Source organism: Sceloporus occidentalis, unplaced genomic scaffold, assembly GCF_023333645.1.
Source record: "Sceloporus occidentalis isolate IW3139 unplaced genomic scaffold, rSceOcc1.0.p SCAF_26, whole genome shotgun sequence".
NCBI lineage: Eukaryota > Metazoa > Chordata > Lepidosauria > Squamata > Phrynosomatidae > Sceloporus > Sceloporus occidentalis.
The window spans coordinates 116,875-129,363 of NW_028317006.1; the positions used below are offsets into that span (position 1 = coordinate 116,875).

At 38.5% G+C, this 12,489-nt stretch overlaps 1 protein-coding gene across 1 annotated transcript; it reads right to left on the reverse strand.

Moving 5' to 3' along the window:
* Nucleotides 1-254: 254 nt before the first annotated feature.
* On the reverse strand, nt 255-7,447 carry LOC149299964 (tubulin polyglutamylase TTLL13-like). The gene is made up of 14 exons (XM_089485474.1): nt 7,414-7,447; nt 7,128-7,246; nt 6,772-6,902; nt 6,250-6,406; nt 5,817-5,960; nt 5,590-5,675; nt 5,263-5,488; nt 4,708-4,892; nt 4,179-4,367; nt 3,261-3,444; nt 2,191-2,521; nt 1,014-1,075; nt 375-556; nt 255-273 (listed from the first exon to the last, which is right to left on the reverse strand). The coding sequence occupies exons 2-14, from the start codon at nt 7,218-7,220 to the stop codon at nt 255-257; spliced, it is 1,989 nt and encodes a 662-aa protein (XP_089341600.1). The 5' UTR covers nt 7,221-7,246; nt 7,414-7,447.
* Nucleotides 7,448-12,489: the final 5,042 nt, after the last annotated feature.

Here is a 12,489-nt window from a genome sequence, read left to right on the forward strand (position 1 = left end):
CAGCATATAATATAAGTGTTGATGTATAAAGAAAAAATCCTAAACTATCTGGCTATGACGAAGAGTTAGCATAATGTATCATATAAATATCAATAGGTTAGGCAGGTGTTTTTTAAGCCCCCTCTAGAGATGTTGGTTTCCAATGCAGATATTATATATTTTCTGTTATATTTATTCAGTCCATAATTTTCGTACTAACATTTTACTACTGCTTCCAAATTATGCTTCCCGAAGGTGTTCTGGTGGTTGTTGGCTCATACCAAGGTCTTTCTCCTAAAACAGAAACACAATTTTTATAACATGTACAAAGAATCGGTTATTTTCATGCTGCTGCATTGTACAATGACCAGGATTCCAATAAATGATTGAATTACCAGTTTCTGTTTGTGACACCCGCAGTCTGCGTCGGGTAATTGGAGCAGTAGGTGGCGCAGAAGATTTCGGCTAAGAACAAGGAGGAAACCGTTTTGAGGTGCGTCAGGACATCTTCCACCATGGGGGCTGTTCTAAAGAGAGCCAGAAGAAACAGCAGATGGTTTCCTGCATCTTGTACGTCCTGAGGGGAAAAATAAAAATCCATAGCAGACACAGGTAGACTACACTTTAAACTAGACTTGTGCATTCATATTCGGGAGAACATGAAAAGAAGACGAGTTGCGTTTTCATTGTTCAAACCGAATACCCAATACACTAAATATGACGGCGGGTAATAGAAGGTTTCAGAACATAAAACAATGTGTCACAAATACTGGCTTTAAAGTACTCTAAGTGAGAGGACATTTGTAAATGATTCCTTGACCAAATAAGAAAATACTTTCTCCCCATCAATAAGGATTCTGATACTGCCTTCCCTTGGGGTTTTAGCATTAGTGCACTTATGGGGAGCAACGTTCTAGGCCTGACACGGCTTTTAAGCCCCTTCTAGAGATGTTGATTTTTAGTGCAGCTATTATATATTTTCTGTTACATTTATATAGTGTAAGACCCTCATAATTCTCGTACTAACATTTTACTGCCGACGTTGTACTTCCTGAAGGTGTTGTGGCGGTTGTTGGCTCATACCAAGGTCTTTCTCCTAAAACATGTATAAAGAATCAGTTATTTTCATGCTGCTGCTTTGTACTATGACCAAGATTCCAATAAATGATTGAATTACCATTTTTCTCACGTTTGTGACACCCGTAGTCTGTTGTTTTAAGATGTGCGTCGGGGAATTGGAGCAGTAGGTGACGCAGCAAGTAAGGAGCGATTTCCGCTAGGAACAGGGGGGAAAACGCTTCGAGGTGCGTCAGGACATCTTCCACCATGGGGACTGTTCTTAAGAGAGCCAGAAGAAACACCAGATGGTTTCATTCATCTTGTACGTCCTGAGGGGAAGAAATATCTTAGAATAAAAATTTGTAGCACACACATGTAGACTGTACTGAAAACCAAGCCATATTCTGGATTACGGTATATAAACATGTAGAAAGAATTACTACATGTTGTATATTTATTAAGTAGAAAACTTTGTAAACAGACAATAAATGGTATAGGGGTTTAGCCGGATCATGAAATGTTATCGTTATCCATTACATTTTTAAAAGAAAAAACACATCTTCCTGGATATTATCTTTAAAATATTTAAGTGGGTCCTGTAACAAATATTAACATCACAAAAGGGGTCATTGTTATCTTTCAAGTTAACACATTCATTATGGAATACACGGTGCAAATAATCATTAGAAATAGGACAAGTTATTTTACAAAATTCTATAAGCTCTTATATAGGAACGACTGTTCATAATGTATGGGGAAGTTAGAGAGATGAAATGTTTCTATATTTCTAGTTTAGTGAATACACATCTACAAGTACAGGTCCATGGTTGGCATTTCAGTAAAGAGCTGAGCTTTATCGCAGTTATTCAGTGTTTGGATTATTTTGGAAAAATGAGAATTGCAGTTAATGCATGCATCCATTTTGCCTTTTGATATAGAAAGGAAGAGGAATCTTGAGGACGTTTATTTAATTTAGCCTAGATTGCCCCGAGGACACATTGCCTATGAAATGCCGGAACCTTTGAAGATTGTTTGGCTCAGGGGAGCCTAAAAAGGGTTTAGCTTTAGTCTCAAGTCTTTTTCTGGAGATTAGGTCATCAAGCATGTCAGTTATAGATATTAATCCCAAATTGTATACATATATGTTCTTACTGTGTTCAGCCGTGTTTTTGTTACTGGAGAGACTCCTCTGGCTGTCACGCGTTGGTGGTTTAACTGGCTCACTGATGGCAGCAGTTGCCCGCACATTTTGCACCCCATACGATGTTACGGGTCTCTGCTGTGCATGTCTCTGCGCAGAATACTGGGGTGATAGAGAGCCTCCTCCTCCTGACTGCAAGAGTCTAGGAAAACCCCTATAGGATTGACGGCTGGCAGCGGCTTGAGCATTGGCGTGTGATGTTGTGTTCCTCAGTTTAGGTAAAGGAACAATAGATACGCTTTCTGCTTTCTGGCGCACTACCAGTGGGGGGGTACATTGTGCCTGTGAGAAAACAACAAGATGTGAGTTATCATTCACTAGAATCTTTACTGACATATACTATATGGAGATCCAAAAGACTACTCATCTCTTGACATAAGTGGACACAAAAGAAGAATTTGGAGTTTTGTCCACAGAATATTTAACCATACCGTCATGTTTTTGTACATAGAAAACAGCAACATTTCTGCCAAAACCATAAGACCAAATGACTATCGCTATCATAATCAGCTGAAGAGAAGCCTGCAACCTTAAGTGATCAACAACATCAAACAGCCACAAATAGATGCGCAAATGGTTAAGGAAGCCAAGTGTGGAACAGCGTCCTCATAAAGCTACATCCCACATCTTCAACCTGCAAATATACAGATAATTGGCACATACTTGGCTTGCTTGTTGCATGCAAAATAAAGACCTTGTACTATTTACTACATCCCTTCACCTCTACACTGATATACCCATTAATGAAGGGGAAATCCCAATGAGCTTCACCTGCAGAAAGCCCGGTGTAGCCCTGTATAATGCATATTTCATGTCGGAAGATCTCTTCGGGTATCTCATAGATTTGACTTTGCAATACACAGGGCTGCATTATTTCACATGGCAGAAGCCCTTCATAGTACAGAGTGAAGTGAGTAAGCTGAAAGGCATATAATGGCGCTATATAAAACAATAATAATAATGAATACACCTTTCACTGTGAACTATTAACTGGATCTGCTTAACTGCCCATGGATCATACCTTTTTTTCCATCCTCTTAATGGAATTAGGAGGACACATTGGAGGCCTCTTTGTTAGTTTACGTGCGACGGACTTTTCAACTGCTAATGCCCCTGGGATAGGGAAACTGTCCTTAGTCTCTGGATTTTTCCCAATCAGAATGCCCTTTTGCTCTTCCTTCAGACGCAGCTCCTCCAACTGCTGCCTGCAATTAAGGAAAACCAAGATCATTATGATACAAATACTGACAGAAATGAATAAGTTAGCCCAAATATATAGAATAATGAATAGAATTCTAAAACGTTTGTAGAGTTCTCATATTTCCGGGCCCCTTCATGATCGCTATGACCTCAGATAATTGATCAGACAAAACCTCTCATGTTTTAAGGAGCGCGATCTAAAGTTGAGAAATGTTTACTAAAGTTATCTTAAAAACTGCTGAACTTATAACGTTAAGAAGTCATGCACTGTGATTGTGCTGATATTACATTGTTATAATGCAAACAGAAGCAATAGAAGGTCTCAGAACATAAAACAATGGGTCAAGAATACTGGCTTTAAAGAACTCTAAGTGAGAGGACATTTGTAAATGATTCCTTGACCAAATAAGAAAATACTTTCTCCCCATCAATTAGGATTCTGATACTGCCTTCCCTTGAGATATTAGCATTAGTGTACTTATGGGGAGCAACGTTCTAGGCCTGACGTGGCGCGGCACCTCCAGCTGCCTCCGCCATGATTCTATCCCCAGCATACTATGAGGCCGTGCCACCTTGGCACAGTTCTTCATGGCATTAAAAGGCTGGGTGGAGAGATCAGAGTTCTGTATTGCCTCGACCTGCCATCCTAGGCCTATATGACCTAGCAAAACACAAGGCTAGGTGTTGGTAAAGGGTGATTACATGTGTGTACCCGCTGCATATGTACTGAGAAACTCACCTAGCACAATCCTTTCTTGCCTTTGAAGCAGCAGTTTCCTGAAACAAAGAGCTGCACTGTTGGAAGAACTTTTCATACTGCTCCGTTCCGTCACTGGGGTAGATACGGCGGTAGCCTCCCAGATGGCTGTCTTCGTATTTTTCAGCCTGCTCCATACAAGTAGCCTGGTTGTCTTCCAACCGCTTGAATCTAGATTTACAAAACACATATAAATACATAGCATCTAACACATAAAATCTATCTGTTTCATCTAACAGCCACATGCAGAAATATTATAGAATGATTAGAAATATTCTTCCAAACATAACCTTTCCATACACCTTTCATGAGTTGTGACCTGCTTTATATATAGTTTTATATGTAGGTATATATTAAACATGTTAAAAAAACAACGAGCATGTACATTTTGTAAAGAAGCACATATATGTATATATGAACATATACCGTATAGTAAATATACATACAATGTTCACATAAGTAACTTCTGCTGCTTCTTCTGAAATGTGAAAAAGAATGACTTCAAACTAACCTCGCTTCCTTAGGGAGGGTGCACCGGAATAAACGTTCTTTCGCTCTTTGACGTCTATCTTCCTCAGTGACTTTTGCTTCGTTGGAGGCACGGAGGTTGATTAAATTTAGGGTGTCTTCCAGGAGCGCATCCTTGACCTCTCGATCTAAACATGAATCTGTTCTAAAGCTTGGGGAGTGATTTACCTGCACAAACAAGGAAACAAATGATGAGATTGAAGCTAACTATTTGCTATAATCGGGTGTAAATATGGAAAAGAAGGACTGTTAAGAAATATAAATGGGAGATGAGGAGGTTCTTTCCAAGGACAGTCGCTCATTACAGCATAAAGCTGGAAGTAATACCAAAATCTTCAATATCTGCTTCCTTATGTACTGCGTGTATTATAAGCATCATGCCATGTATTCACGTCAGCTTCATGGCACACTCTGAGCAGACAGACAATTTCTTATGCAGGAGAACATTTTGTAAATATGGGTGATATATTATAAATGATTAATACGGGTTTATTGCTGGTCTTTAGTACACAAGCCAAATGAAAATGATTACTGTTACCTCTAGTAGCCATGGCTTCAAATTTTTATCCAGGATGATGTCGAATCCAAGGACCTCGAAGCATGCGCTACCAGCAAGATGGTTTGGGAAGCAAGTCCGATAATTGTGCTTCAGGATAGGATGGGCAGAAATCAGGGTCTTGATGACCACATCCTCAATATCTCCCCAGAGCTTTACGGTATCGTAGCCATGATTTTCCAGCCAGCTGTTAAGAGTTGAAATTTTCCTGTTGAAGAAATAAAAAAAAATGAAAACACAAAAAAATTATCAGAAAAACAGAAATAAATAAACAAAGAAATACTATTACTGATGGTTCAAATTACATACCTTTTACTTCCTTTGATGTCATCTCTAATGAAGTTTTTGTTGTTTTTATTGATGGAATAATTTGTGAGATGCATAAAGACATTTTTCTAGAAAAAAAAGAAAATATTGCTATTTTAATTCTACCATGGATTCATTTCTGGGAACTCTCCAGATTTGAGTCGTGTAATCAGTTCTCATTGCCTGTTTTACAATCGAGAGATATTGGCGTTTCTGTTAAAGATACTCACCAGGTTGGCGTGGCTGGGTTCGGTGTAATCTATTGTCGCAAAGCGTACGATACCCTCTTTATACATAAAAACACGCAGGGGGTCACAAGATGTGACAAGGACATATATCCGCAGATCAAATTTAAATCCATCGATGAGGAATGGCTGTGCGATTAAAGCAAATATAAATGAGTAGAATTCATACAGTGCAAAAAATGATTATAGACTTCCAGAGTGAGTTATTCCTGATAAAAGTGTATTTATACAATGTTTTTGCAATGTTATGTCGCTTTAGGTAAGTGTTTGCAGTAACCGATCACCATCATTGCCACAATGTTTCTATATCTACCAAATACAGCACATAACCATTCATGCAAATTCTAAACGGACTCTTAAGATGTCTGTTCAGTAAATCATTAAGCATAACATTTCATAGACGTCCACATCCCATTACCTTGCCGATATACTGCTGACAGACCACTTTATCGTAGCGTTCAATGTCCTTCGTGTTGTGGGTCAAGAATATTCCTGTGCCTTGGGAGCCTGTGCCCGGCTTGCAGATGAAGGTCTCTCCTTTGTTGATGCGGCCGTAGTCCTGGAAAGCTCCATAACTGCAGGAGAAAGAAGTGGATTTTAGATGTAAAGAAGGAGAGGTTAGCATTAGTGGTACTGAAGAAACATCTGCATTTGTAAACATTGTTTCAGATCAGTAACAACTCCTATGATGCTCAGCTATATAAAAAACAAGCTATATAAAAACAAGCTATATAAAAGAATGATACTCAAAGGAGAAAAATAAAATATTTTTAAACTGCCTCCAATCCATTAGTAATAACAGTAGGTTTAAATAAATGACTTATATGAATATTTTACTACTGATAGAGGAACGTATAGGAGTTACTCTATAAAGAGGAAGCGTCAAATCGCTATGTAGATGGAAGATAAAATAACTCATATCCATTGCTTGTAAACTCACTCGGCTGGCATACTCCAGGTCCGGGGAAAGATGTTATATTCCTTGGGGAACAGCTTTAACAGGCGGTTCATGTTCCTGGCCAGTAAGTCCTTTCTGTAGATCGCGTTCATTCCAGGAAAGTGGTTGATTTTCTGTAAATAGAAATGTATAGAAAGACACAGAGTTCAAAAAGGCCTCCTTGTTTTGAATTGATCGATTCTTTAATATGTCTAATATTATTAGTGAATTTATGATAAAATGCAGCAGTTTGTGCAAAACTGTCACTCAAGCGAGGTTAAAAATACATAAGCACAAGTACAATGTCCTGAAACCCTACAAATGTATAATATAGCCCCAAGCAAAAAGCAGCTTCTAACCTGATATCTTTCCATGGCCTTGATGCGCTGCAGGGACGTAGACGTGTCTGACCAGTAAACCATCCATTCATCTTCATCCTCGACCTCCTTCATTCCACAACGCCGGACAGCCCGACGCACTGAAATACAACCAACAGCAAAGAAACTTATAAAAAAAATATATATATGATGTAAGGCGTGTAAGATCGTTTTTTCTGTGCTTGTTGCAGAACTCCTATATGTCCATTATTTTTCTGAATTGTTTAACCTATTAAACGTGTAATTGATCAGTAAAGACTATGCTTACCACTGTCATATCTGCAATTGGTTAAATTAATTCCAATTGGCCTAAAAACAAGAGAGGAAAATGCATCAGTTATTCTGGCTGTTTAACAGAAACAGTAAAACATCTTAAAATTCTGATTGCTATAAAGTTAATTATGTTTAAAAAAAAATACATATTATATAAAAAATACAATATTTTTATAACAGGGGTAGAAATCATATTCACTCATTCGTATAGCAATCTTATAATTATCACAATAGGATCCACAGAATGATACCGATGACCCTAGAATTCTCCACCCCGGCCCCAAATCCAAGGACACTATATCACCATTTGAAGGAAAGGGCTCTACTGATACACCTAGAAGTTTGGGGATACCTTGGTTTTGGCTTTGATGTCTCTTTTCTGAAATTCAGAAAATCTCGTCCGGGGATTTCCGCAAAAAGGTCGCGGTCTTCATCTCCGGTGTCATAATCCGAATGGCAAAAGTCGTAGTAATGAGCCATCGTTTTACCTGGAACGACAAAACTGGAAAACCATGATGGCATATTAGAAAGTTATGGAAAACCACAATAACAAAGAAAAATGTTCTGTATACGTTTATTTAATGAGTTTTCTTACGGGGTGATCCAGCCTTGTAAAGAAAAGCTTTGTTTGGGGATATAATTGGTTTCCACAGGTCTATTATTTACAAAACTAGAGAATGTGTAATAGGAAAAAACAAAGCTTGGGTTCGTGAAAGCAAATGCTCTATCAATAAATGAAAATGACTAATGTTACTTATTAAACATTACATTCAGACATTTCCGTCTATAATAGATCTGGGAGCTATTAAAGAGCAAACCTAGTAATGTTATATTTATTCAATTATGCAATAGTATATACGTTGGATATGTCCAAATATTGCTTTAGACGGAACATAAGTAATGCTGGACCTTGATGCATTTTAGTGCTTTTAGTGTAATGCTATTTTTATGTAATTCTAACGGAAATAAAGTTGTATTTCTTAAACAATTGTATAATGAGTTAATTTGAATAAAATATAATGAAACAACAATCCCTGACATACCCTATGAGAAGGTGCGCGTTCACAGATGACTGATAACACTTGGATTGGGATCCAAGTTGAATTTTCTCAGTTAAAACCTCAGAATAAAACAGAGTTTATCCAAAGATATCGCTCTCTATTCTCTCTCAGCAATAGAGTGGCTTTCTGGAGTCCTGCTCCTCAATATATTCATTTAGAATGTGTGACATCACAGAGGTATGACATAACAATTGACCTGTTACCGTGGAGACAAAATATTGTCATGCCAAAATTGTGGTAGGAAGCTGTTGTGTCTCAGTGAGTATAGGTGAGAGATGACATCATAAACCTATCTATGATGTGAAAGGTCATGTGGAATTCAGTAGCTTGGCAAAGTAGCAGTTATGCCAGCCTATTACGCTATTAGTGATCTTCAGAGCTTCCTCTACAATGCAATGAAACGTAATAAACAATGAAAGTTTTATTGTACTTGGTTCATCTCCATCCCTGTGTGCCTCTGTCCTGTTTGATGTTTGTCTTTCTTATGAGCCCAGAACACTTTGGTGTAATTACTACATTTTCAACAAAAAACTACAGACAACGATACGTTGTATTAAAACAGGAATGTGTTTATTGCGCATGTATACTATAGTAATAAATAATAATATAGGTGATAGATGGAAAAAACATAGAAGAAGCAGCTTTAATACACAAACATCAGGAAGATGGGGACATCGCCCATCAGATGCCAGGATCACAGTGGCAACAAAAATAAAGACATTAAAGGTGGCGCTCCACATAGGGGGGTCTATAAACGCAGATGGAGCTACAGAGCCAGCTTTACTTCACTTCTGACTGATATGTATTAAAACACATGCACAGCAGCACACCTCATTACATGCACAGCAACATGCCACATCAGAAGCACATTACATACACATCTTAAAAAATTTTTATTTGAACACACCTGATTTCAAGCACAACACACCTGATCACACGGACTGTAGCACACCTGATCACAAGCACTGCAGCACACCTGATTAAAAGCATAGCAACACACTACGTCACATATAACATACACACATACATGTTATACATTATGTAACGTATGTGAACACACCTCATAACACATTACATACACAAGTACATATTGTAAGAAAGTAAAAAGGGGTTAACATGAACCTGCAGCCTCTGATCACCAACTGCTTGCTGTTTCTAATCTCAGTCCACTTGCAGCAGGCGCTGTGGGAAATCATTAACCCCTTCAGTGCCTGGCCAGCTTGGACAATGCAATGCTTCCCACCTTGTGGGAACAGTTTGGGGAAGATCCTTTTCCAGCATGACTGTGTCCCAGCGCACAAAGCGAGGTCCACACATTTAGTGCCTTATATCAGGAACGTTGCAAGGACTATGGATACAAACAACCCTCTTTGGTGATAAAATATATTTAACTAAAATATTCTAGTTCTGTCCATAGGTATAAAAGAATAATACATATTTGTTCATTTACATCATAAAATAATGTCAGTTATCCGTGAAATAGTATATGTGATTAAATTCACGATCTCTATGACTCGCCAGCTGATAATCATTTAGAATTTCCATTGCACTTGTAAGTTGCAGTGAAATACTGTAATTGTGTCATTTTTCTGTCCAGTTTTTGTTCCTGGGATGTGCGGTCTGCCTTGTGGTCTGCGAGGTAACGCGTAAGGAGCTGCTGCTCGCTACCTCAGAAGATCTAAGACGGCGAGAGGAGGTCCTTGGAGCGGGTCCCGGAGCGGCGTGAGTCCTGACGGATTCAATAGCATGGACTTTGTTCGTCAATAGATTATAGACTTCTTTATAGTTTTTCCCACAAAATTAAGTCTAAACGAGTGGAACCTAGCATCTTCTGTTCCAAAAAGTACCAGTCCTGTTCTTTACATGTTGACAGTTGAAATGCATGTGCATGGAATATTAAACTTGATTTGTGATATCTACTCAAATCAGGCAGACCCATACCTCCCTTAAATTTCCCTCTATATAAATGAGATTTAGCAATTCTTGGTTTCTTTCCTGCCCAAATAAATGTACCTACTAAGAATTGAAATTGTCTTATCCATTGGAACTCTCAGGGGGATCTTCTTCAAATAATAGACGACTTAATAACGTTTTTTCAACCCATCCAGGAAACAAAAAATGTATCCCATCCTTTTAACTGATTCTTTAACTGATTGGATAATAACAGGAATATCTTTCTTCAATCCATGTGCGAGAATCGCAGAGTATATCTTTGTGTCCGAATTACTTAGTCCATCAAGTGGGCTTCAATATCTGTAAGAAATTTTTTGTAAAATAAATTTGAAGAACCATCGGGCCCAGGGGTTTTATTTAGTTAATGTCTCTCTATTGTAGTTTGAACCTCATTGAGAGTAAAGGGGGATTCTAACATTTCTTTCTGTTCATGTAATATAATATTTACATTTTGTCATCTCAGATATCTTTTAATACCCAGGGCCGAGTGGAGCCGAGTGGGGCAACCGCTCCAGGCGGCACTTTTTTTTTACAGCCGAGAAGAGAGAGAGAGAGAGAGAGGGGCGCCGAGTGGTTTTATCTTCTCACTACCCACTCGGCGCCCCTCACTCTCTCCTCTGCGAGCCCTCTAGCTCGGTCTCGGTGCCGGCTTGTAATGACATCATCTTCCGGCGCTCAGCATTACAAGCCGGCACCGAGACCGAGCAGGGAGACTCACCGCAGGACTGCTGAAAGGTAAGTACGGGGGGGGGAAGAGTAGATAATGGGGGGGGGGGCGGCAGGGAGGGGAAGGGTAGATAATGGTGATCTAATGATGATCTAAGCATCATTTGATTTGCTCGTTGGGCTCGGTAATCTCTAATGTCTTGTTTCAGACAGGATATCTTAGTAGATGGCCCCTCATGCAACATTTATAGACACACCACACGTTGCACGTAGTTATATCTTCCTTCCTTTTTTCTTTAAAGAAAAGATCTGACAGTCTTGAAATCTCTTCAACAACTTCAGATTTAGCTAAAAGTGAATCCCTCAATCTCCAGTCCCTATTCTGTTTAGAATAACCACCGTTCATGTCCAATAATAAAGGTTTGTGATCAATCCAAGGGGAAGATGATACCATATTTGCTCAAATATAAGACAACCCTGATTATAAGATCACCCCCCCCAAATTTGAATATAGTATCATATCTAGTCTTGAATACGATATTGATATTGCTGAGGAAAATGGGTGAATTATTTCTCTAAAGGGTTCAATATTCTCCAGGCATCATATAATTTAAATTTACCCAATATCATAAACGGAGCCATCGATTTTTTGAAGTATCGGTACCTTCTTGTACTTCAGCCACACAGTTAAAGTCCCCGATACACAGAAAGGTGCCTTGTATTAAGTCTGTTATTCTGCTCAATGTTCCACTCAAAAATTGGGTTTGACGCCTAATATTTAAAAGCAAAATCTTTTTCTCATTTATCTTACAAATAAGAAAGTTTACCGCCCTTCTGAATCTGATACGCCTCTTTTTTTACTTGCCTGCAGGGATACATGTGCTGCTACTGAAAAACATTTACTTTGTATTCTCTTAGCGTCTGAACCACAACAATGTGTCTCCTGAACACAATACACATCAATATTTTCATCTCTCAACACTTTATTCAAAATTAAACGCTTTTAGGGAGAGTTAATCCCCTGCAGATTAATAGTAGGAAATCTTATGCTAGCCATTTGTTATGAATTTGTTTTATACAAAAACCTCTTCTCCTTACAGCCACAAAAATAACTTTACAGCCAAATAAAATACATAATTTAGCAAATATATACAACATATAACAAAGGATTATTTAATATCCAATTAACGATAGCCCTATCTGGGCATGGAGAACCCTCTTCACGCATTCACATCGCCTATCTCGAGTAACCCCATGTGTGATTTTATAAGCAAACTTCTCGTATCTTGTAGCTATGTAGGAGAGAGAAAAAAACAAAAGAAGTACAGGTTCATATTCTCTCTACCTCCCCAATCACCCAATATCGCTACTTTCAGGCGTTTAGAGTCCCT

Bases quoted from the DNA above. Each gene is read 5' to 3' on its own strand.
- LOC149299964 (XM_089485474.1), bottom strand. From the start codon at position 7,220: ATGAAGGAGGTCGAGGATGAAGATGAATGGATGGTTTACTGGTCAGAC. The intron at 6,903-7,127 runs GTTAGAAGCTGC...TTCTATTTACAG, and splicing joins AGGCCATGGAAAGATATCAG to AAAATCAACCACTTTCCTGG. The intron at 5,676-5,816 runs GTGAGTATCTTT...TTTTTTTTCTAG, and splicing joins AACCCAGCCACGCCAACCTG to AAAAATGTCTTTATGCATCT.